This window comes from Choristoneura fumiferana, unplaced genomic scaffold (assembly GCF_025370935.1).
Source record: "Choristoneura fumiferana unplaced genomic scaffold, NRCan_CFum_1 Sck3bRy_12;HRSCAF=142_pilon, whole genome shotgun sequence".
Classification (NCBI taxonomy): domain Eukaryota; kingdom Metazoa; phylum Arthropoda; class Insecta; order Lepidoptera; family Tortricidae; genus Choristoneura; species Choristoneura fumiferana.
The window spans coordinates 177,074-203,699 of NW_027412811.1; the positions used below are offsets into that span (position 1 = coordinate 177,074).

The following is a 26,626-nucleotide window of genomic DNA, read 5'->3' on the forward strand; positions in this document are numbered from 1 at the left end:
TCGGGTCAAAAGTCGTCTATGTGTTTTTCTAGATATCCAGCTTCCTACATACCAAATTTCATGACTCTAAGCTCAGCGGTTATATTTCAAGATTGTATTCCTATCCCGTGGGAATATCGGGGTAAAAATAGATTATTGTTATTCCAGAGATCCAGCTACCTACATACCAAATTTCATGGCTCTAAGCCCAGTGGTTGTTATTTCGAGATTTTATCCCTAGGTATCCCGTGGGAATATCGGGTCAAAAAGTCACTTATGTGTTATTCCAGACGTCTAGCTACCTACATACCAAATTTCATGACTCTAAGCCCAGCGGTTAGTATTTCAAGATTTTATCCCTATCCCGTGGGAATATCGGGTAAAAAATAGCCTACGAGTTTATTCAGAGGTCCAGCTACCTACATACTAAATTTCATGGCTTTTAGCCCTGCGGTTGTTATTTTAAAGATTTATCCCTAGGTATCCCGTGGGAATATCGGGTCAAAAAGTCACCTATCTGTTATTTCAGACGTCCACTACTACATACCAAATTTCATGACTCTAAGCCAGAGGTGTTATTTCGAGATTTATCTCTATCCCGTGGGAATATCGGGATAAAAAGTATCCTATGTTTTAATCCAGGTTATAAACTAACTTTTTGCCAAATTTCATCCAAATCCGTCCAGCCGTTTCAGCGTGAAAGAGTAACAAACATACTCACTCACTCACTCACTCACAAACTTTCGCATTTATAATATTAGTAGGATTATGAAGCTGCGGTTAACATTGCCGGCCATGTATTCAGAATTGAAACTGTTTTTGAGGTCCTTCCAAAAGACTTGCCAAATGACAAAATCTGGGCTCACTTTTTTAAAACGACCAATTGTAACGATTTTGTCAATTTGAAGAAAATAGTTGGTTTTGTGCTCGTATTTATATTTAACTACCGACCCAATTTGTAACCCTCGAATTGTCCCAGTAATGAAATGCATGTATCTGGCAACCCTAGGTGACTGTAATGTCCACACATAAGCATAAGGAACGCTCCATCAAATTTTGAATGCCAGTGACGCCTAAAGTTGTCAAGAGCTATGAACGACTCATCGATCCAGCAGTCTGTCGAACTACAACGTACAACAGCAACTTACGTCGAAGTTCTCAAAGTTTAAAAGTCGCTTTTGGCATTATAATGGTAGGCGTGTTGAGTTTTGTATGCTACAGTTACTGAAGTATACGGCGGACCACGCGGACGCATAAAACTACCTAGTTACGACACTGGATGAAATCAGAAGCGAAGATCCAAATACTAACGATGTTTATTGAATACTAATCCCACTTAATATTATAAATGCGAAAGTTTGCAACACTGTTTGTTTGTTTGTTACCTACTTCATCACGTCTCAACCACTGAACCGATTTAGATGAAATCGGTAAGTACCTATACAGATAGTTTGAATCCCGGAGAAGGACAAAGGATAGTTTTTATCCCGAAAAATTGCATGGTTCCCGCGGGATAGCGATAAACTAATTTTGCGCGGACGGAGTCGCGGGTAACGGTTAGTTAATATTAAAAATATGAAAGTAACTGTCTTTCTGTTTGATTTAAATTTCACGGCAAACAAGTTGACTTTAATTTAGATGAAATTTGGTAAGGAGAAAGTACTATAAAAAAACTGGCCAAGAGCGCGTCGGACACGCCCGTAGCCATTACGAAAAAATTAAGAAATCTTTTCTAAGGATTTCGTATTTTATACGGAATCTTCCAAGTTTAGGTATATTTTATACCTTACGCAGCTATTTAAGAGTAAAACTGCTTATAATTTTCAAGCCAACTTAGCCGTTATAGTTTTCCTTGAAAGTTTGATATACTTACTACTCGATTGTAATGAAAATTTGCACTTTAAAGTTTAATATTTCGCAAAAAAATCAATGAATCGAAAAATCGTCTTTAGCAAACCCCTAATGGTTTTAAAAGACCTATCCAACGATACCCACACTATAGGGTTGGATGAGAAAAAAAAACACCCCTTTTTACGTCTATGGGAGGTACCCTATAATTTTTTTTTCAGTTTTTTATTGTACCATTTTGTCGGCATACTTTTCATATATATCCGTGCAAAATTACAGCTTTCTAGCATTAATAGTCCCTGAGCAAAGCCGCGGACGGACGGACGGACAGACAGACAGACATGGCGAAACTATAAGGGTTCCGTTTTTGCCATTTTGGCTCCGGAACCCTAAAAAAGCTATTTTCTCTACGAAAACATACGATTTATACATAAGTTCTGATTTTTCCGACTAAAAGATAAAATTTTCTCTGCCTCTTTACTTTTCTTTTGGTTTTTAAACCCCGAACTATTAACGCCAATGCTAGGGCTATTTTAACGCCAATGTCGGCATTGTAGCTCTCAAGCGGATGAACCCATTTCGATGCAGTTTTTTTACGTGAAAACAAGTTTCCTTGCTCAGCTATGCTTGATAACAATCAGATCAACCTTTTATGAGATATTGAAGTTTGAAATGACTATAGTGACTGTCGGGGATTTTTCGACTTTTCTATGTTGGTTGGTTTATATAGGTTACACAGACGACGGGTGCGGGTCGTGCGCAGGCCCGCGACGGGTCGGGTCGTGCCATATACCGCCATGTAAAACGTCCGTCGCGGGCCCGACGACCCCCACCCATCGTCTGTGTGATATTCGTTAGAAAATTCAATAAAACAAAAAAATATTTAGCAAAACTTTATTTAATTGAGACAAAAAAATCACCAAAATAAATGCTTTCGAGACCGAAAATATGACAATAAATTTTGAAAAATATCACTAACAATTCATAAGCTTTTGTTATAAAACAACCCAGTTAATTACAATACATATTTTATTACAAGAAAGAGAAAAAGATACAGTAGTAGTGCAACTTGTCTTTTATCTCTCTTTAATAATTTAATACATTACTTATAAGGGGCTGTTTCACCATATTGATTAGTTACGATTAGTAACTGCCATTTAAATGTGATGCCGTCTCTATTTGTTTTGTTCGAATAGACGGAGACGGCATCACATTTAACCGTCAGTTAACACTAATCAATAGATGGTGAAACAGCCCCTTAGACTTGATAAACAGTTAAAATAAAACAAGTCGAGGTTTTCTATAACTTAAAACTATTCTTAAATGAGACATGCTTATAACATTATTTTTGACTATGAGACATGCTTATTTTTTTTTTAATTATCATAATATTATGCTAACATACAGGGTATCTCTGACCATGGGGCTTTCAATCCAGGGTTCGATTCTGCTCGCATAACTAAGCTAGTTTGTTCTGTTACTTTTTAAAAATATGACCACTGTTAATTTCATTTTTTTTTCAAACAAATTAAAATGTAATTTTCAATTTATGCGATACGATACTAAATTGACGGCACATTGATAACTTAGAGATGAAAAAAAAAATCAAGGCCCCGTGCCAAGATACAGCGATAACCCGCCATGTTCGATACACTGATTTAACAATTAAACTTTGTGAATAAATAAATGATCTAAATTTAACTTTTTTTGAAAATGTTACAAAACAAAAGAAGCTTAGTTTTGTGAGTAGAATCGAACCTTGAACTTGGTCAGAGACACCCTGCATAAATTCATTCTTCTTTCAAAAACACTCAGAAAGTACAATCTTAAGGTCACAGCTCATTACAGCCACCCGGCACCCGCCCAGCACCGCCTCGCCTCGAGCGGTTAGTATTCTTCATATGGATTTGTATGGGCATGCGCTCACTACATCAACTCCTTGCGTCACCGGATCGCCTCACTCGCGCGGTTGCCACGCGCGGACGGCGAGTGAACCACTCGGTGACAGCCCGCTGCTCGCCGCCATAGTGACTACTAGGAAATTCGTGGACCACGCGAGGTCCACTCGTCAACGCGGCGTCCACCCGTGGACCACCTGTCGACGAGTGGACGCCGAAAGTCGAGGCGGTGCTGGTCGGGTGCCGGGTGGCTCTAATGAGCTTTAATATTCTTTGAAACATATTCCATCGCCAAATTTTCTTTCTGCTGAAAAATAACATATACCAAACCTTGGTAATAGATGTTTGTTTGTGTGTGTGTGTTTGGACACCAGGGCTTCAAAACGGTACCAATCATATAGGTAGTGCCACGAGAGTTGAAGTGAATGATTACTGATTACACACAGCGCTACATGAAGAACTGATTGCATAAATCGAGAATGAATGAAATGAACGAGTGTCCAAAATCCCGCTGTCATTACATGACATGTTACTGTGTGGGTGACCTCAACTCTGGTGGCACTAACTATATCTACAGATGTAGTAAATAATCCGTTCCCATCGTGATAATTCGGAATACACGACTACTTCCGAAAGCTGCTGATGTGTCTATCAATTACTGCATTAATTAGTGACATGTTTCTATTAAATAACTAGAGTAATTTATTTATTATACTACTCACGGAGAATATTGATCCTTATGACAGTTTTACTGACATCCTGCTGGCTGTGATCATCGACATCTGCTTATCGAGATGCCCCTCCTTAGTCGATACAGCATAACGAAGTAACTTTTGCAATACGTCGCCGTAGAAGTTTGGATGAGCTTATTTCTAATAATTACGAATAATACTTAAAAAAAAAAAAACATTTTTAAATATAATAACTCTACAAATTATGACGTACTAGACTTCCAAGCATTGCTTTGAAACAATTTCGCGTAACAGGACATTACAAGTTTATAAAAATGGAGCTACTAAATTATAACTGTCAGTGTCATAGGGATCAAGGTTCCCCGTGAGTAGAGTATAGTATAGTGACAAATGTCGAACCACGAAGTATATTACACTGATATGTAATATTATAACCGCCACGGACAAATTATGCCGATAATGTAGTGTAAACAAAAATGGTATATCTCAACTTAGTTGTTAACCACAATATAAATTGCTTATCTCTCGATGCGATCTTCCTTACGCTGCGAGGCTGACTGAAGTAGCATGACAAATACGAACGCTTCCGAGGAAAATAAGATAGGAAAGGATTATTCCACTAAGTACATCTGTACGTACGGGTTACTGTGCATGTATGGGCAAAAAACTTTTCCCAAAGTATCACATCCAAAATATTGTAGTCAAATTATCATTTGGCAAAAAAAACATTTTACTTATAAAACAACTTATCGCAATTATTGTTTCAAAAATAATTACTTAGTCATGTTTCATATTACCAAGTATTATTTAGTCAAATGTATCGTTTGGCATAAAGCACTCTTCCCAAAATATTGCATGGCATAATAACCTACTTTTCTCTGGTCCTTTTTTTGTGGGACTCGTTCTAACCTAACCTACTTTTCTGATAGCAGTTCGTTTCTGTGGGACCGTTCTAACCTAACCTACTTTTCTGGTAGCAGTTGGTTTCTGTGGTTGGTTCGTGTGCGAAGTGTCATTTTCCAAAAGAAAACGTTTGCTTAATAAACGTTTGTCATAATAAAACTTGACAATGTAAAATTATGCCAAATGATAATTTGACCAAATGAATAAAATGCGAAATGTTAATATGCTAAAGATTCGTTTGGGAAATGAAACTACTGCGATAAGTTTTTGGGAAGTGAAATTTGGCGAAAAATATTTTGCCGAAACGGCAGTACACCGTACGTACATGTATATCGTTTTAGTACCGGTATTTTTGGTACTGAAGCTAATACGAGTGCAGCAAGGAGGAGCTTGACAATGAGGGCTATCGTTTTTTGTCTCACTAGATGGCGCACTGTAGCGTGAGGTTTTTAAGTATGGCTTTCAAAGTCTGTTATTACGGGCGTGGAAACAAAGTTTAGATTAAAATCATATTTAATACACCTTAAAACCGTACCATAAAAATATCGAGCATGCCACAGTGTTGCATAGTCCCCGTTTTGTTCGGAAAAAGGGAGGACAAAGGTTTCCGAAAGACAAAACTGTCTCAAAACACAGACATTCATTGCCCCGGAACGCATATTTGCCATAATTAATTTCAGATATTGCAAAATATTCACAAAATTATTCTAATTATAAATAAACCCGCGTAGCTCACCCAAAAACTATGAGATTTGACATTTCGGAGACCTCACGCTACACTAGCGCCTCTAGCGGCGAATTCATTCGCGATAGCCCTCATTTGGTGTTCATACTAATTGCACGGGGTTTTTCAACTATAGTTTACAAATATAGTGCTTAGTGTATTTCCATCGGAAAAACTCTGATCTCAATCGACGACGGCGCCTGAAGTGTCAATCAATTATTGTATTAAATGAGTGACATTTTCACATTAATTAATACGGAACTTTATTATTTAGTGTCAAAACTAATAGAGCACGTTGCGAGCTGTTCCGATAAAATTCAATGGTAAACCTCTATGTATTACATTTGTAATTAATTTTTGTTTTTTATTTATACATTAGTGTTTCTGAACCACTGTCAAAAGTGTTTATGATACATTCGTAATACAATCTTATGATAAAAAATAATTATAAATTTCTAAAGTTCGGCAAAGGTAACACGGAAATAACAGCAATTTTAAAACCTACTTATATATTCAATACATACTTATCTAGTTATATTCATACAGGATGCCGTGGAAATTGACGTGGATGTTCTACTGAATTAAGGTCACAGCTCATTACAGCCACCCGGCACCCGACCAGCACCGCCTCGCCTCGAGCGGTTAGTATTCTTCAAATGAATTTGTACGGGCATGGGCTCACTACATCAACTCCTTGCGTCACCGGATCGCCTCTCGCGCGGTTGCCACGCGCGGACGGCGAGTGGACCACTCGGTGACAGCCCGCTGCTCGCCGCCATAGTGACTACTAGGAAATTCGTGGACCACGCGAGGTCCACTCGTTGTCAACGCGGCGTCCACCCGTGGACCACCTGTCGACAACGAGTGGACGCCGAAAGTCGAGGCTCTAATGAGCTGTAACCTTTAATTGAAGACAGTTTAAGTACCTAATTTTATCATTACTGTTTGTTTTCATTGTTGGTGTTTAAGCAGCCGCCATGGGGTGTACTCCTACGCACCTCTAGAGGAAGGACAACGAATTAGTCCGAAACACGTCAAGCTAAACTCTATAATATATGTTATGCCTATCCAATTTATTAAAAGTGTAAACAAACCGATTTCATAAAAATTCTTGTGTAAACACTCACTGAATCGAATCAATAACACATTTATCTATAATTTGTGTCTTTGAACTAGATGTCTAATCACTTTTTTCACCAAAATTCAATGAATTTCAATATTTATTTTTCATTAGAAAAATCTTCATCAAAACTGACTTAATTCTTGAATGAAACATTTGTATAATTTTGTAGTAGCATAAAAAGTAGAGCATACACGATCAACCTTCACGCTATTCTGTAGTATTTTCCATACATTTCTCATACAAATCTATTCGAAAACTAGAGAGGCACTAGCGTAGGACACTGAGGAGTCCTGGGGCGTCATACATTGCGAAGACTGGGCGTATTTGAGGAATTTCATCGACATCTGAGGAGCGTTGCTGGAGCTCTGCAGTTTTGATATAGCCTGAAAGGAAAATACATATCCCACTAATATTATTAAATTATTATTTCTCAGCCGTGGTGGCCTAGTGGTTCGACCTATCGCCTCTCAAGCAGAGGGTCGTGGGTTCGAACCCCGGCTCGCACCTCTGAGTTTTTTCGAAATTCATGTGCGGAATTACATTTGAAATTTACCATGAGCTTGCGGTGAAGGAAAACATCGTGAGGAAACCTGCACAAACCTGCGAAGCGATTCAATGGTGCGTGCGAAGTTCCCAATCCGCACTGGGCCCGCGTGGGAACTATGGCCCAAGCCCTCTTGTTCTGAGAGGAGGCCTGTGCCCAGCAGTGGGACGTATATAGGCTGGGATGATGATGATGATGATGATGATTATTTCTCAAAGAAGTGTCCCGTCGTGAAATTGACAAGGAATCAGTTTTTTTCATATCACATCATAATCATTTTTTTTTTATTTTTTTATTCGACTGGTTGGCAAACGAGCAAGTGGGTCTCCTGATGGTAAGAGATCACCACTGCCCATAGACACTCGCAACACCAGGGGATTGCAGGTATCATAAAACATCTTTACTTGCCCGAATTTCACTTGCCATACCAACGTTTGCCATAAAATATATAGAACCGTGCTGTTTTCAGGATTTTTTTTAAATGTCATCATATAGAATGCAGTAGGTTAGGTTAGGTTAGTTTAATATCAACTCTGAAGAAATTACTATTTCAGAAATAAATTACTTTATGGCAAAAGAAAAAAAACTAGATAAGCAACCAACGTTCAGCGAAGAAAAATAAGGTTGAAAATTCGATGATTTTTTTGAAAAATGTATTTCCTTCTTTTTCAAAAACGATTTTCTCCGTACAGTCAAATGCAAAGATATCGACACGGCAAAAGTAGCAAAAGTATGTATATGTCGGCGGCCGTTCGTAAAATCCGCCAGATCGCGATATTCCTAGGCATATCGTGAAATGGCGCCATTTCATGATATGCCTAAAAGTTGTCCAGGCATATCACGATGTGCCTGAGAAACAATACGGCAGATCGATTAGAGCAGTGATTCCCAAAGTGGTCCAGGTGGACCCCCAGGGGTCCACGGGAGACTTGCTGGGGGTCTACGTAGGCGTGAACAAAAAATAGGGGTCCATAAGATGTTAATGGGGGTCCACGAAAATTTATCTGCTTTTGATAGTAAAGAGCCAAAATGTAAGCATAGTTTTTATAAGGGCCTACCTACATTGTTTTAAGTACCTAACTAAGCAGATAATATTTTAATAGGGCAAGCGACTGGACAGAACTCAGAAGCGACACAATTTTTATTTTTTGGCGACTTTAAGAATGTGGTAGAAATGTAGCAGCAGGGGGTCCACCGAAACCAGTAAAATTTTGAAAGTGGTCCACGAGAAAAATAAGTTTGGGAACTACTGGATTAGAGCAACGCATTCGTCGATATTCCTAGCTCGATACCGTGCGTGATATGCCGAAATAAAGAAAAAATTAGGTACGACGAGCAAAGCAAGGAGTTTTTAGTATGAATTGTGACCACAACGCACGAGCCGAGCGAGCGAAGCGATATGCCTAGGAATTTCATGATCTGCCTAAACTGGCCAAATCATGAAATGGCGGCGTTTCACGATATGCCTAGGAATTACACCATCTGCCTAAACTTCAATAGGGAAATCGTTAAGCGGTGAGTTTTGAACGACATGCCGGATGGCCCTTAGCCAGTTCATGAAATGGCGCCATTTTACGATGTGCCTAGGAATTTCGTGATCTGGCGGATTTTACGATCGGCCGCCGGCATATACACGACGTTAACGTTAGTGCATAAAGTTGTGTACATACATATTTTTGTAACTTTAACCGTGTTGATAACTTTGCACTTGATTGTACAGCAGCTGTATAGGTAGAGTCATTCACGATGACGCGTGCCGTGGTTCTTATTACAATGTCATTAATGTCTAATTTTGACAAAATCACGCGTCTTCGTGGATGGCACTAGGTATGTATACTTGCATGTGACGTCATATATATGTCTTTATCTGTCTAATGAATTTGAATGAATATGTAAAGGTAGCTTAAAAATGTTTTTTCAGGCTGTAAAAATGTAGTGCAAAGATGTACCTGTAGCAACACTCCGATGGGATGGCGGCCGCATATGGTGTTGCCATATTTGTTAAGATAATTTGTGAAGGAGCGAGGATCCATGGTTTCTATTATGTCCATTCCTGTAACAATACAATACTTATTATGGACAAGTTCTGAGGTATATTCAGCGGCACAAAGTTTAGCCCACTCTCCATACAAAATTACCTATTACTGCATACATTTAAGGGCCAGATTTTAGTGAGTGAATGGGTGAATGAACGAACGAGTCGCCTGTCGGTCGAGCCACTCTTGTGCAGGGCACCGCGCGACGCGTACCACCACATTTAACGGATGCGGCTGCCCCAGTGAGTGAATGGGTGAATGAATGAACGAGTCGCCGGTCGGTCGAGCCACTCGATGCTCTGGTGCAGAGCGCCGCGGAACGAGTCCCGCCACGTGTAGCGGAAGCGGCTGCCCCAGTGTGTGAATGGGTGAATGAATGAACGAGTCACCTGTCGGTCAAGCCACTCGATGCTCTGGTGCAGAGCGCCCGCGACGAGTCCCGCCACGTGTAGCGGAAGCGGCTGCCCCAGTGAGTGAATGGGTGAATGAACGAACGAGTCGCCGGTCGGTCGAGCCACTCGATGCTCTGGTGCAGAGCGCCGCGGGACGAGTCCCGCCACGTGTAGCGGAAGCGGCTGCCCAGTGAGTGAATGGGTGAATGAACGAACGAGTCGCCGGTCGGTCGAGCCACTCGATGCTCTGGTGCAGAGCGCCGCGGGACGAGTCCCGCCACGTGTAGCGAAGCGGCTGCCCCAGTGAGTGAATGGGTGAATGAACGTACGAGTCGCCGGTCGGTCGAGCCACTCGATGCTCTGGTGCAGAGCGCCGCGGGACGAGTCCCGCCACGTGTAGCGGAAGCGGCTGCCCCAGTGAGTGAATGGGTGAATGAATGAACGAGTCACCTGTCGGTCGAGCCACTCGATGCTCTGGTGCAGAGCGCCGCGGAACGAGTCCCGCCACGTGTAGCGGAAGCGGCTGCCCCAGTGAGTGAATGGGTGAATGAACGAACGAGTCGCCGGTCGGTCGAGCCACTCGATGCTCTGGTGCAGAGCGCCGCGGGACGAGTCCCGCCACGTGTAGCGGAAGCGGCTGCCCCAGTGAGTGAATGGGTGAATGAATGAACGAGTCACCTGTCGGTCGAGCCACTCAATGCTCAGTTGCAATGCTCAACGGGATGAGTCCCGCCACGTGTAGCGGAAGCGGCTGACCCAGTGTGTGAATGGGTGAATGAATGAACGAGTCACCTGTCGGTCGAGCCACTCGATGCTCTGGTGCAGAGCGCCGCGGGACGAGTCTCGCCACGTGTAACGGAAGCGGCTACCCCAGTGGCAGAAATCGGATGATATCACGAACAAGTTCTGAGGGTCTGCTAGGTAGGGGGCTAGAATTGCGCCATATCTAAAAAAAAAAAATTTACAAAAAAAAATCAAAAGCGGAATACCCATCACATACATACACCAACTTACAGATGTTAGACTTACTTTGCTTCTTTTTCGGGAGACAGCGATCCTACGAGAATGGGTATAATCGTAAAACCGGTTTCATATCTGAAACAATATAATAGTAAGTAGTTATAAAACGGTGACAGGGAGTTCACTAAAAATCCTAAAAATATCCCTGACTTTACCTGACCACATTTTTAAATTTCCCTGACCAATCATGTACATTTCAAAGCAGGTTATATGATTTTTTTCTACTGTCCGAGATACTAAGCCAGGCCCAATGATGGGAATCCACTGCACACATAACATGCACACTTTTTCGTTGACTATTTTCATGGTGCCAATATCAAACTAATATTAAAATATGGCCATGAACACGTAAAATATAAGAATATGAATATATTTATTTGCGAAAATGTAGTAGTAAATACAGTTGGAGAAGCGTTTTTGTGAGTGCGTACATTTTACTTAAACAAGCATGCAAATTTTACTAATAAACTATTGATTTGTACCATGTTAAATAACATTAGAATACTATACGCAGTTATAACAATAAAAATATTATTATTATTATTATTATTATATTATGTCAAACTCAGAAGTACATTACTTATTTATTATTGCTGAAGTAAGATGTAATTTAAAGTTATTCATTTATTGGATCAAAATAATTATTAATGTTATAATAACACTTATCTAAACAAAAATTAAGTACGTAATTTATATTAAATATAATGACCCGGATAACTCACGTCTTAAATCGAGTTTAGCTCGACATGTTTCGGGCTAATCCGTAGCCCTTCGTCTTCGGAGCAACGCGACTCAGCGGCTGCTGCAACACGCGCACTAACTCGATTTAACGTGACGTGAGTTATCCGGGTCATTATATTTAATATGAGTGAGTCTCACGGTAGTTTCATGTTCAAAATTACGTCATTTATATTTACACTCAGGCATGTCAAAGTTCCTTATTTCTATGCGTAGAGTATTATACACTCTTACCATCATACATAAAACACTTTTCGTAAAACAAGCTGTTATATCAAGGAGTAATCAAATTATATGACCGAAAATGTATTTGTCATAATGTAGATCACTCCAAACCTGAACAAAAATGTTTCGTATTGGGAAAGTACGAGTTTTTCCCCGACTTTTTGAATTTCTAGCAAATTTTCCTGATTTTCCCTGACCACCTTGAATCCCTGACTTTTCCCTGACTTTCCAGAAAGTGGACACCCTGGGGGACCTGTCGTTTCACCGAGTTCAATTTTTCTTTTGGCCGAGCAACGTTTGGTATAATTTCGTCACGCTTATTATTGTTTCGACGAGCAGTCGGTAGGAAGTAAGAAGAATAGCGATATGCAGATTTAAGGTTGATCAATGGATTGTTTCGTACTTGTTTCCGTTAACTCTAAATAAAAAGACTTGTCAAGATTGTTTTTAAAAAAGCAATTCATTCTTATTCTTCTTCTTCATATTCTTATTAATATTCATAATCTTATTTATATTCATATTCTCATTCTTATTATTCTTATTCATATTCTTATTCTTATTCTCATTCTTATTCTTACTTACTCTTCCATTACTTTGGCTATGTACGGCAGGTGCATCTCAATAGAATGCTCGTCTTCATCTGTCTGTACGTCCATCCACTCGAACTGCCGCGTAGCTTCCAGCTCAGCGTATACTGAAACAATCGTGTTCGACTGTCAGATTCCTTAAATGTAATTTTATTGAATCGTTATTTTGCGGATGCCCATATCACAATGAACTAAAAGAATTTCTTTGCTCACCCGATGCCTGATCTGGTGTATCTTGGTAATGAATGCTAATTTTCAAGCAGCACTTTTTTGTAATAGTCAGAGGTTATGAAACTACATAACAAAAAATACAATCGCAATAAAATGGTAGAGCTTTATGATCTATGTCACTCACCTTGTTTGTCTATGGTTAGGTCATACAGCGGTGTCTGGTACTTGTCGAGCGAGGACAGCGCGCAGCCCCCCAGCCGCACGTGGTGGGAGGGGCCCAGGATGAATATACGTTTGCTGAGGACAGAACATCGCAACCATCAACATCATCGTCCCCCTATTTTTTGGGTCGAGTCGCCTTAAAGCCCAAAGTCATTGCTTTCGTTGAGTTTTAAATAAATAAATTATGCTCTTTTTTTTCAAAAATGAAATTTTATTTACTTACACCACCACGGGGCTGACTTGTCGGTAGGCGAACGCGGCGCACGCGCCGCAGTAAGAGTAACCTGCGTGCCTGTGAACAAATAAAATAATAGTAGTTTGTTCAAGAAGGGCCTAAAACAAGCCATATTGACAGATGTTTAGCCACCCGAGGTGAGCGAAGGTGGCTATACTTCGAGTGTCTTTTATCCACATCCATATCATAACTTCCTTACAATACTTATTATGTTCAAAGATGATAAGCAAATGACTTGTATTAAAAAAAACTTCTATCTGTCTGTGGTTGCATTTTAATGTTTATATTATTAAAGTATCGGTAAGCGACACTTTAATTAAATCAAACGTACATCTTCTTAAAAAAAATAATGTTTGGTTGCGATAATCAAATTAGTCGATTTGTATTTCATTCAATAATAAAGTTATTGATCCCTACATTTTTTGAATCTCGAATATTACAATCGATTTGAGAATCAAAATCGACTCAAACCTAGATTGCTTGAATTTAAAAAAACTATAGCTGTCACTTTCAGTCAGTCATTTGTTTCGAATTCGAAATAAAGTTTTAGCTGAAGCTTTATTGAAACTTAAGTTTTGAAGACTGTACACGATAAAATCTGGCTGTAGCGCCTATAGTGCCTAAAGTTTCTGACGCTCGCGGTCGCAATCAAATGACAGTTTTCGTATGCGCAATCTGTCATTTGATTGCGATTGCGAGCGTCAGAAACGTTAAGCAATACGGCCTCTGGCCATGTATGGCTTACTAAAATAAAAAAATACAATCATAATAAAATGTTAGAGCTTCTGCGAGTTTTAGCTGAGTGCAAGTAGCCCTAATTGAAGGGTTCTGTACTTACGGGGCAATGATGGCACGTGCGGGCCCATGGGTGAGATCCGCTTTTGACAGCCATAGCTCCAGCTGCCGCGACAGTTCGCTACCTGAAATCAAGTTTTACATTGAGGGGGGAGGCTCCAATAGATAGATCTCTATCGAAAATACAAACTGAGACATGGATGCACAGAAAAACCAGAAAAAGAGACCAGCGCTGGGAATCGAACCCAGGTCCTCAGCAATCCGTGCTGCGTGCTATAACCCCTACACCACCGCTGGACAGGAATCTAGACACGAATTTTTCCTATGCATACATATCTCAGGTTGCTTATTTCTACTACGCTACTTATGCAGCAGCACTAGCGACATCTATGTTCCGCTCTCATCGAGAGACGTCACACTCTTTCGGAACCAACCGCTCACCCAGACAAGAGATGTCGCTACTAAGCAATCAAATTATGATTGTTTTTTGGAGTCTTTTTGTATTTTTGTTTCAACTCCAAATTTGTTACTTTTACGGGTATCCCGTGAAACCATATCGAAAATACAAACTGAGACATGGATGCACAGAAAAACCAGAAAAAGAGACCAGCGCTGGGAATCGAACCCAGGTCCTCAGCAATCCGTGCTGCGTGCTATAACCCCTACACCACCGCTGGACAGGAATCTAGACACGAATTTTTCCTATGCATACATATCTCAGGTTGCTTATTTCTACTACGCTACTTATGCAGCAGCACTAGCGACATCTATGTTCCGCTCTCATCGAGAGACGTCACACTCTTTCGGAACCAACCGCTCACCCAGACAAAGAGATGTGTGAGATGTGAGATGTGAAGAGATGACAAATTTGGAGTTGAAACAAAAAATACAAAAAGACTCCAAAAACCAATCATAGAGAGATCTCTCTCCAGGCAGGTGTTATGCCTGGGGACCGAAGTCCGAAGGACGAGCGTCGGAACTTGTATATATGCGACCGAGTTGAGAAACTTCGATAGCGCGATGTAGAACATGGTCGGAGTTTCTATTGTTGCTCACTAGATGGCGCTAGGAGTCCAGAGGCCTTATTGTCTAACTCTAACACACCAGCTGGGCTACTACGAAACTTGAAACTCGAAGTTCGTATCGTACCGTCCTTCTCGCTCTCGTATTAAATAGTATAAGTGTCCAGGGATCGCACGACACGAACTTCCGAGTTTCGAGTTTCCTAGTAGCCCAGCACAGGCCGTATTGCATCCAAAAACTATAATCAACTTCAACTTTTTGCTTAATGGCAACCGGTCGCTTTAGGTTAGCAACCATTACTGCCAATGACACCTGACAGCAGCAAAGTATACATGTGTCTGACCGGTTAATAAAGGTTTTTTCTAAACGGGGGTTGTATTTTAGTAGCGAGTTTGTTGTGTACCTGGAATAGACATACACAAAACATAGAGACAGCACAAAACGTAGAGACAGTACAAAACGCTTACAGCCTTATTCATAAAAAGTTAGAGCCTCCTTGAAGGCTCCTTGAAGGCCCGATGCTAAAAAACATGATTCATAAACGTCTGTTAGCGCTAATCAGTCGATCAAGGCTCTGCTAAAGTTAGAGGACCGTAGACCCTCCTTTATCTCCCTGCTAAGTCACAAAATGGCCGCCACAAGTTTGAACAGCTGACTTTGACAAGAGCAAAAAACCATACCGAAGATATTTATAGTGAAGGCAGGGCTACGCAAAGATTTAAAAAAAAAACTGGAAAATTTATTTTCAGGAATTTGTATTTAAAAATCCTCTAAATTAGCAACAATAAATTAACAATAAATATGAAAAAAAAATAGGATGATTAACATAATTATGGCTTTTTACACAACATAAACATGCGGATCGGAAATGGCGGGAAAACAAACATCTCGCTTTTTATTTTTTTTTCCTGCTAATTTGCTGTCACTGCTGTCAATTTTTTTTTTTAATTATCGATTAGGCCATTTTTTGTCTTTGATTTGTCAAGGTGGCCAACATAACGCGTCTAATCCGTCTATCAGCAGCTCAACAACTAGCAGACTGCTAGCAAGTGTTTATGAATCATACTTCTTGACAACCGTCTATTAAGCTTAATCAGTCTGCTAAGTAACAGACCGATCAAACCTCAATTAAGGTTTTTTTATGAATAAGGCTGTTAGACATTACAAAACAAAAACTATAATTAGACTGTGATCGTGAGCGTCAGAAACATTAAGCAGAGTTTAGACTTGCAAGAAAAATCGTGCAAGTTGCATTACATTGCGGCGCTCGATTGACCACTACAAACTCGTTGGCTTTACGGCCCCGCAATGTACCTAATGCAACTTGCACGATTTTTCTTGCAAGTCTAAACTCGGCTTTAGACAATACGCCCTCTGGAATCACAATCGTTTTCACTACTCTCTGCCACACGGTATAAGACGAGGGTAGAAAGAGACGGCGAATACTGTTGCGAACGTCAACGCGTTAGACATCGGTCTAAGGTTTGATTCCCGACTTCCAGCGTTTCTTTTAGTTTTTTCAATGATTTCAGCTATCTACAATTTGGTATGTAGATAGCTGGACATCTGTAATAACACAGACTATAATACTTTCTATCCAGATATTCCCACGGGATAGGGATAAAATCTCGTAATAACAACCGCTGGGCTTAGTAGTAATCGTAATTCCCACGGGAATTTTGTAAAATCTCGGAATTCCAATTCAACTGGTTGATCTATTTATGGTTTAGGTACGCGTACGATGCCGCGGGTAAACAATAGTTTACAATATATTTAAATAAAGTAAAGTCTAAAATCTTATACTAATATTATAAATGCGAAAATTTCTATGCGAGTTAAAATTACTGGACAGATTTCGATGAAATTTAATAGCTGTCGGACAGTAATTTCAAATGAACTCAAAGGGACCTCCGAAAACTAACGCTTATTCAATATATTATTAAATTCCAAATTAAATTTTTTAGGACAAAAATAGGTACCTAGCAGGGTTTAAATTTCAAAGATTTAAAACATTCCAGAAGACTTTTATTATCCTAAAAATATATCAAGTAGGCATCATTTTGTGACATCCAATTAAAATACATAATTTGTAATGTAGTTTTACTAATACGGTATTTGACAACTCCTGAATTTGCCATATCTTAATATTATTATGAAAATATAGATTTACAGACAGTGTTTAGCGAAGAGAAAACTTAAATCGGTTGAAAATTGGATTTATAGTGATTTTTTAAAAATATATATACCTGTCTCTTTCTCAGACGCTTTTCTCTATGCAGCAAGTATGGCGCTACTGGCGTGTGACTGGTGTGTAACTTTGTTATTTGTAAAGGTTGCTTAAAAATTGTTTTTCTATTCGATAAAAGGCATTATGTACTTTTAATTTATAAAACAAATAATAATTTACAAAATGGTCAAATATCGTATTGCATATTTAATCCTAACTAAATGCAAATATGTTAACAGTAACAGTACTACAAATATAAATGATATTTTGCATAAAAAAATACATATGCCAATTTCTGTTGCTATAATAAATAAATATTTTACAAATCACCAGTATCGTGCCAGGTTTTACTTAACACCACATAATATGGTAGCAACATTTTTTGCGTTGTAGCGAAAACTAGCCTACAAACAGTGAACCTGACTGATGGGTTCTAGGCACTTAATGTGTCAAAACAGCGACAATTCTTTGTGTTTGTGTAGGTAATTCAGACTATAAAAAAAATTAACCTTATAAACGCCACAGTCGGCAAAACGCGACAGCTGAAAATCGTGCCATGGGCGCCAAGTCGGCATTTCGTTGCGCCTGTGGAACGATTTTTTCTCTTATTCTGTTGAGTATGCTCGCTCATTTCCTTACACAAGGAACATATCAAAGAAGTGGTATATTGCAAATGGCTTTGTCAAATGTTGACCCTCTCAGAAATGTGTAAACCATTCTATAAGCTTGTCTATGGTTATTGCATGTTGTTTGACAACTGACAACACTAGCGTTTGTCTCTGGCTCTGTTTGTGTTCCTTCCTTTTTGACATCGACCGCTCTCGTACGTGTTCTTGATTTAATCCATTTATTTCCTGTTATAATTCGATATTATAAATCATATTCATTTGTTGTATCTATGAAGAATACAGCGTTGAATGAACGAAGTGTGTTATTTATGCAGCCACTGCCTCCGTTACCCTGTTTCCACGTCATCCTGCACTGCGCCACATCTCAGACCCTGAGAGCCAACAATTGACCTGGCCTTTGTGCATGGGACACAAACCTCCAAGAACTCTTCTTCTCACGTCTGAGTTCCGAACTCATTCCAACAACAAATGGGACAAGTCTTCTACCTTCTGGCAAGTCTCACACAGGTGATGGTTTAACTCTCAATGGAATGATTTTGAGATTGGTTTTTTGGAATCTTTTTGTATTTTTTATTTCAATTCCAAATTTTTTGTTACTTTTACGGTCATCCCGTAAAACCTATATCGAAAATACAAACTGAAATATAGATGCACAGAAAAACCAGAAAAATAAGACCAGCGCTGGGAATCGAACCCAGGTCCTCGGCATTCCGTGCCGTGTGCTATACCGCTACACCACCGCTGGACAACGATACAGACACGAATTTCTCCTATGCACCTCATATCTCAGCTTGTGTTGTTTCTTATTTAGCCACTTAAGCAGCGACACTAGCGACATCTATGCCGTAGCCCTCATCGAGAAACTTTTCGGCACTCCATCGGAACTAACCGCTCACCCGGACAAGAGATATCGTTATTAAGCAATCAAATTAAGATTGGTTTTTTGGAATCTTTTTGTATTTTTTATTTCAATTCCAAATTTTTTTGTTACTTTTACGGTCATCCCGTAAAACCTATATCGAAAATACAAACTGAAATATAGATGCACAGAAAAACCAGAAAACTAAAAAGTGCTAAAAGTGGCTCCAAAGTGGTAACATTTTGTGTGCACTGCCTACCCCATTTGGGAATACAGGCGTGATATTTGTGTATTTGTGTGTGTGTGTGCGTGTGCGTGTGTGTGTGTGTGTGTGTGAGGAACGATTAAAAAAAAATTTTTCGTCTGGCCAGTTGTGGCGTTCAAAAGGCAAGACAAAATTCCATAAAACAACTAAGTGATCATATAGTACATAGTACTAGAATTACAACCTACATTACATCTCACTTTGTTGCTCTCAAAATAGTCTTTACTTTTTATTAGCTCCATGTTAAAAATAAAAGCCCAAAAATAAATCAATCATCATCATCATCATCCTCAATCATCTTAGCAAACTTCTCCGAGGCCTCCTTCAGCAATTTCTCGCTGAACTTTGGGAATTTAACCTCAAACTCCGTCTTCAAAGCATCCAAGTCTAATTTATTCAGTTCCAGTTGCTCCAATGACGTCTTGGACTTTTCATACTCTTTGAATTTGTCAGCATCTAGCTTTGAATGCTTCTTGATATTATCAAGCCCCTCAATAGCATCATTGACAGCATCTAGCAACTGCGAGTATCCGTTGTTCTTGTCGTAGCCAAAATCTACATTTTTGGTTGTAAGCTTGTCTAAGTTGGCTTGCTCCGTTGTCTGTAGATCTTTGAGGATGTCTTGTGCGTTGCTTTTGTCTGTTGCTTCGAAAATGTTTGAGCAGTCCTGCCTTCGGAGTTCAAGTAATCTGAAATACAAAACTATATTAATGAAAATTGATCATGTTAACACGCAATGGAAAGAAATATCTTGAGACTGAAAAGAATACAGAAAACTAGAAACTAAATAGGTCAATCAGCTTTTTGTTGCCTTGGTAATGTCTCCAGGGTTACCTATTAATGTATAAAAGTTAGAAATTAGTTTACAAATTATCTATTTATGTAATTCTTATGTATAGTAATAAAACTGTGTAGTATATCTTTGTAGCGGTCCAAGGGTAACCAACGGTGCTGACTGAAAATCAGTGCTGTGGTGTTTATTATTAACGCTTCAGCATTATGCTGAGCCAGTGTCCGACCACTGTCACAACCGCAATGACACATACTATCTATGTGTTGTCTATTTGTTCTTAATACTATTGTTGTGTCTTGTGTTGTATGTATGTAATGTATTCTCTTTCTTTCTTTTTTTTCTAAATTGTGACATTTTTTATGGCTTATCTCATAAGTGTGCTAAAAGTATAAATTGCAAACATTTTTCTAACAAAGTATCACCAATGTCCAAGCAACCCCAGGCGCCATTTCCTGGGCAACCGCGTCGTGAAACAGTGGAACAGTTTGCCCGAGACAGTGATCAGTGCACCTTCAGTGAATACTTTTAAAAACAGACTTGATAAGTACTTTGAAGACAATTACACAAGTGAACAATGATATGCACGCATCAGCTATAAGCTGCCTGTGCATTATAAATAATAATAATAATAATAATGTCTCCTGAGTTACTGGACAGGATAACAACACGAAAACCGTTTTTGAACCAAATATTCTCAAGAAAACAAGGTTTTTTTTTTTTTACTCGACAATGGCAAACAAACAACTGGGTATCCTGATGGTAAGAGATCACCACCGCCCATAAACATCTGCAACACCAGGGGTATTGCAGATGCGCTGCCAACCTAGAGGCCTAAGATGGGATACCTCAAGTGCCAGTAATTTCACCGGCTGTCTTACTCTCCATGTCGAAACACAACAGTGCAAGCACTGCTGCTTCACGGCAGGATTAGCGAGCAAGATGGTGGTAGCAATCCAGGCGGACCTTATGCAAGGTCCTACCACCTGCAAAATAACATAATATCTTCAATATAGCGTAAAACTGAATTGGAGATGGGCAGGACCTATAGCAAGATATAAGGAGAAAAGATGTACTCTCGAAACAACAAAACGGCATGACCAAGTATGAAAAAGTGTTAGAAAGCAAACAGAAAGATGGATTGATGACTTCTTAAAAACAGTAGGAAAAGAATAGATGATTACTGTTACAGACAAAGAATAGTAGAAAAAGATGGAGGAGTGTTTTACCTTTGGAGACCACTAACGCGGAAAAAAGCTATAAATAATTTTAAAAAAAAGGTGTTCTAAAATGAAATATGTTGTTTATCTTGCAATGTAACCACACCCAAATTGTTTTGCAATGGATTCCATCTCATGTTGGGGTAGCTGGTAATGAGCAGGCAGATAGATTGGCTAGCCTGGCTGTCACAGGGAGAATTGATTGTGTTTCTAAGCCATATGGTACTAAATTAGTGCAATTGGCTAAGGAGGAGTGCTTTTCTTTATGGCAGGAACTTTTTAGTACAGCATCGTTGACAAAGGGCATTTGGTATGGTACCATGCAGAATAAGGTATTTAAAGTTCCCTGGTTTGATTGTGCCGGCCTTTCCAGGGGCCTTCTTGTGTCAGCACATGTTGTTTATCTTGCAATGTAACCACACCCAAATTGTTTTGCAATGGATTTCATCTAATGTTGGAGTAGCTGGTAATGAGCAGGCAGATAGATTGGCTAGCCTGGCTGTCACAGGGAGAATTGATTGTGTTTCTAAGCCATATGGTACTAAATTAGTGCAATTGGCTAAGGAGGAGTGCTTTTCTTTATGGCAGGAACTTTTTAGTACAGCATCGTTGACAAAGGGCATTTGGTATGGTACCATGCAGAATAAGGTATTTAAAGTTCCCTGGTTTGATTGTGCCGGCCTTTCCAGGGCCTTCTTGTGTCAGCACATGTTGTTTATCTTGCAATGTAACCACACCCAAATTGTTTTGCAATGGATTCCATCTCATGTTGGGGTAGCTGGTAATGAGCAGGCAGATAGATTGGCTAGCCTGGCTGTCACAGGGAGAATTGATTGTGTTTCTAAGCCATATGGTACTAAATTAGTGCAATTGGCTAAGGAGGAGTGCTTTTCTTTATGGCAGGAACTTTTTAGTACAGCATCGTTGACAAAGGGCATTTGGTATGGTACCATGCAGAATAAGGTATTTAAAGTTCCCCGGTTTGATTGTGCCGGCCTTTCCAGGGGCCTTCTTGTGTCAGCACTATGAGTTTGATCTGGTCACATTCCACTTAATTGTTTTTTTGCATTTGATGAGAGTTGTGCAATCACCTTTGTGTATGGGATGTAATAAGACTGAAGACCTTATTCACTTTCTTGTGGAATGTGATCAGAATAAGGACATCAGAGTCCGGTATTTGAATGGTATGGGCTTGTTCAATGGAGGTGTAAATGTAATTCTCAGTCGACCGCTTTCAGAAGAAGCGACACGAATTTACAGATTCATTGAACGGGCCTTTGCATCCAGAGACGTGGTTTCAGTGCAAGGGAGGAGTAATATATGTCTGTAGTGTGGTGTATATATCTAAGGCTCCCCATGAGGCAGACATAGTCACTTTTGGTGTGCTAAAGCCTCGATAAAATATCAGAGGGAAAAAAAAGGAAATATACTTCTTCAATGTTTGTGTTCTCGCCTGCCATTGTAACAGGGGGGCTACAATGAAATTCGAAAATCTTAGTTCGTCTCATACCATCCTGCCAATGCTAATAATATGTAAAACGAGAGTGAGAGGAACGGTACGATACCCGATATTCGGTACGGTTTCCGGTACGATATGTATCGGAAAACTACGCCCACACTAAAGAAACTATATAAGTATAACTAACCTCTCCTGTTCCGCGACGAATGAAATATCCTTCAGCCTTCTGTTAGTCTTGTCTAACTGCGACATAGTCTTCTGAAATCTATCAGCTAATAACGCCATGTCTTTGTCGATCTGAGTTTCTTCACGTTCAATCTTCTCGTCCAGCATGCAGTCTTCCAGCATTGATCTTAGCAGCTTTCCGTACGCTATTTGCTTGTGCTCAGCATCAAAATCGGGCATAGAAGGCTCTTGCCTGATAGACAAATCCCCATCGCCCATAAGAGAAACATTTTTGTTGGTTTTCGTGCGGGCATTTCGTTCTTTTGTCACAGTAGATGGGACGCGGCGGGACGATGATGGCACGCTAACTGTCGACGGACGGCTTTTGTAGGCTTTGGAAGTCGTTGCAGGCACGAATTTCGGTTTTTCCGCCATGATTTTAGATCTTTGGGAACGGCCAAGAAACGGCACAGGACAGGAACGTTTGTTTACGCCGATTGATTGACGTTCGTTTAAAAGTGTCATGGCAACGGACATTTACGACTCGTTCGGAAACCTTTTTTTTTTTATTAGAATAAAACAACAAAAACGCCTTTACAAAATTTATTATTAAGATTTATCATTACTCGGCAGGAACGACAATTTTTTCTTTAAACACACTGTCATCCGCGGGCATACGTGGCGTAGCCAATATCATACAATCAAAATTAGCCGTGACTCGTGACGGTCGAACCATGACGATTCAATTCACAGCACATTTCTGAACGAAAATTAATCACAAAGTCAAATTTCGTAATACGACACTTTTATAAAAATATTTGTATTATCGCACATTATTCTTACACTAAAATTAAGTATGATAATAATGGGTACATTTTTCGATTCATTTCTGTTACAAAACAAGTTTCGGAGCCGTGATTTTGAAACAAAGAGACAGGAGGAAGACTTCAGAGAAGGTCGCTGAACTTTTGACTTACGTAGTCATTCACAAGAGGATTTACAATACTTTGAGAAAAAAAAACACATTCTTTTACGAAAAGTACACTAGCTTACATTTAAAAATGTACACACTGTTATTGTTATCCATAATATAAACCTCTGAGTGGTTTATTTACTAACCTTTTCTATATCAGAAGGATAATTTTAGCAGAAAAAATGGGCTTACCATTTTCTGTGTACCAACTCCCAGCGTGAGAAGCGTTGCGACAGGACATTTTTACAAGATTTTATGGTCACTTAAATAGTGAATAAAAAATTAATGACTTTAGCTTTTAACAATCACACAATCACAAACATAATACAATTGACTGGACTGTCATAAATATAATATGAGTGAGTGAAAGTGAATGACTGACTGAACAATAAGGTCAATAAGCGCCTACTGCGCCTAGCCTGGTATTGCTACACTATTTATTAATTAAAATACACTATGTGCCATTATTCTTAATAAGTTCTAAATTATAGTTTAAATGATGTTTGTACTAATAAAACTTAAACTTTTGAATTTGAATATCATCACTACGAGAAATTAACTTATGTCTTGATAGCAAAAAGTAATATAAAAAAAAAAAAAACGTCATTCTGATCTGACTTTTTCTGTTCATCATTCGTTCAAGAAGTTCAAAATCATTCAAAAAAAAATTTTCATTGTAAGTAATGCAACTAATGCAGCAGATAACCGCGACATAAATACGATTTTATTAATGAAAAACTGTTTAAAATATAGTTTTAACTTTACATGTTAACTACAACATAGATAATCTTGCATTTTGTGATACAATTTTTAAATCAACATCGATATTTTTCAAGGAGCCGAATCAGAAAACGATAATGATTTCGTCGATTTGTAAGTAGGAAAACATGATAATTACTTAAGTATATGCATTTAGTTCCTGTTTAACTGGTTAAGTAAGTTATTGTTGTTTAATTTAGAGTGAGTATATTAACGCTAAATTTAAGAATGCAACATTGTGCTATCGAAGTTCCTACTTGTGCTATTGAAGTAATTTCATTATCATACATCGTTATCGCGGGAGCAAAAACAAATCAGTTAAAGAATAGATACAACAGAATGTCTATTTAGTAAAACGGATATATTCTGCCTACAAATTCTAAGCATCTAAGAAGTTAAAATTGCGAGTTGAAATGTCGTTCCACAGAAGATTTTGTTTGACGGAAACTAACGTTGCACTTAGAGCAATATAATTTTGTATCGCGAGCCTGTAATTCGGGGTAATCCTTTATCCACAACTCCACAAATTCATCGCACGTTTTTTTTCCTTCGCGCCATTTTTTAAAGCACTCTGTAATTATGTTGTGAACACAATTATTATTACGAATAATTAATAAATGACAATGTCAAATAGAAAAAGTGACTGAAGAGTTTGCGTTGCAATTGCGTAGTTAATCTTTTTAAGTATGTATTATCAATCAAGTCAAGTATGGAGGTCTGATGTTAGAAATAAAGTTAATAAGTTTTGAACTCGTAGGCATAAAATGTTGCTCGATTTAAGTGTCACTTCTGTTATGCTTATTTGTCATAATCTTTCAGTACTGTCAAATCGTTTTTGCCCCCGCGATAACGATGTATGTTTATTATAGTCAAGACTTTATTCTATGATCATTAGAAGCAACAATATTCTAGTTTTTTGTTAATCGTAAAAAATAACATTTTTGACTAGCGAAATTGTACATTTACAGTATATTAGGCAATGGTATATAAAATAATATTCTAAAACTATGATTTAGTGAGAAATGCTGGCGAAAACTGGCTTACTAAAGCAAAGGACAGACACTTGTGGAACAAAATGGAGGAGGCCTTTACCCGTTGAGGGGTCCATATTGAATTGTTTTTTAACTAATTGCTATTTATTATGAAATGAAATGTTATGTAATTTTTTTAATGTATATGTAATAATTGGTATAATGAAATGATTGATTTGAATATGTAATGCATGCACTTATGATTATAAATGATGATGATTGATTCAAAATGGAAATAAAGAGGCTATAATAATAATAATAATAATATAAAATAATATTCTAAAAATATGTAAACAAAACCAGTGTATTGATATTTTTAACACCTTCATTTATTTTGAAATCTTATTAGTTGAAATGCTTTATTATGAGTGATATTATATTTATTATATTAAAAAAGATGATTTGCTTATGGTACCTATTTTTTTGTTTGAAAAGTGAGCATTAGACAAGACAAGTTTGGGAACCTCTAATCTATCCCAAGAAACCAGCCTGTTAATACCTCATAAATACCTATCTTAAACCCGACTAGCTGACTACCCAACTTTATACACACACACAAACATCACGCCTGTATTCCCAAAAGGGGTAGGCAGAGCACACAAAACGTTACAGCTTTGGAGCCACTTTTAGCAATTTAAGGTTTTAAGTTTGACAAAAACGGTACAGTAGTCACAAGAGCCTAACTTTATAATAATTAAAAATTTATAGGCAAGGGCTCTTCCATGATCCGGAGGATGTCTTCAGTGGCAGGCATCCAGCCCAAGACTGCTATTGTTATGCTCAACATGGGCGGTCCTGAAACTACGGATCAGGTAAAACGAAATTTACTTCTTTTTAGTTTTTAAGGGGGCATTCGAGTAATACGTAATTCTCCCCCCCCATGTAACGCGCCGTAACATTTTTCTGTACCCCCTCCCCCTTCCTAAACGTTACGTAACACCCAAATGACCATTTCTATTTCATTTTTTTAGCTTTTCTTTAGCCGTTTTCCGAATTAAAAGTTGGCATTTTTTGGCACAGTCACACTGGCAACTCAGCATGAGAGCATTTATAGGCCAAGAACAACAACTGATGATGCGAATTTCCCACTATTG

General features: G+C 38.8%; 2 protein-coding genes across 2 annotated transcripts; both read right to left on the minus strand.

The window, feature by feature from the left end:
* Window positions 1–7,349: 7,349 nt before the first annotated feature.
* LOC141444997 (protein MEMO1-like) lies at window positions 7,350–24,087 on the minus strand. Its single transcript, XM_074110777.1, has 9 exons — window positions 23,935–24,087; window positions 14,176–14,257; window positions 13,326–13,394; window positions 13,065–13,177; window positions 12,705–12,816; window positions 11,169–11,234; window positions 10,932–11,085; window positions 9,661–9,780; window positions 7,350–7,550 (listed from the first exon to the last, which is right to left on the minus strand). Exons 1-9 carry the CDS (start codon window positions 23,981–23,983, stop codon window positions 7,413–7,415), a joined length of 903 nt encoding a protein of 300 aa, XP_073966878.1. The 5' UTR covers window positions 23,984–24,087; the 3' UTR covers window positions 7,350–7,412.
* On the minus strand, window positions 17,145–23,900 carry LOC141444996 (uncharacterized). Its single transcript, XM_074110776.1, has 2 exons — window positions 22,792–23,900; window positions 17,145–19,824 (listed from the first exon to the last, which is right to left on the minus strand). The coding sequence occupies exons 1-2, from the start codon at window positions 23,304–23,306 to the stop codon at window positions 19,404–19,406; spliced, it is 936 nt and encodes a 311-aa protein (XP_073966877.1). The 5' UTR covers window positions 23,307–23,900; the 3' UTR covers window positions 17,145–19,403.
* Window positions 24,088–26,626: the final 2,539 nt, after the last annotated feature.

What these genes read in the sequence shown, in the direction of transcription:
- LOC141444996 (XM_074110776.1), bottom strand. Translation starts at nt 23,306, where the DNA reads ATGTCCGTTGCCATGACACTTTTAAACGAACGTCAATCAATCGGCGTA. An exon ending in TTCGTCGCGGAACAGGAGAG is followed by an intron (nt 19,825 to 22,791) that starts GTTAGTTATACT and finishes TTTGTATTTCAG; the next exon opens with ATTACTTGAACTCCGAAGGC.
- LOC141444997 (XM_074110777.1), bottom strand. Translation starts at nt 23,983, where the DNA reads ATGTCCTGTCGCAACGCTTCTCACGCTGGGAGTTGGTACACAGAAAAT. An exon ending in ATAGCCAAAGTAATGGAAGA is followed by an intron (nt 11,235 to 12,704) that starts GTAAGTAAGAAT and finishes ATATTGTTTCAG; the next exon opens with ATATGAAACCGGTTTTACGA. An exon ending in TCTCCCGAAAAAGAAGCAAA is followed by an intron (nt 11,086 to 11,168) that starts GTAAGTCTAACA and finishes TTTTTTTTTTAG; the next exon opens with ATATGGCGCAATTCTAGCCC.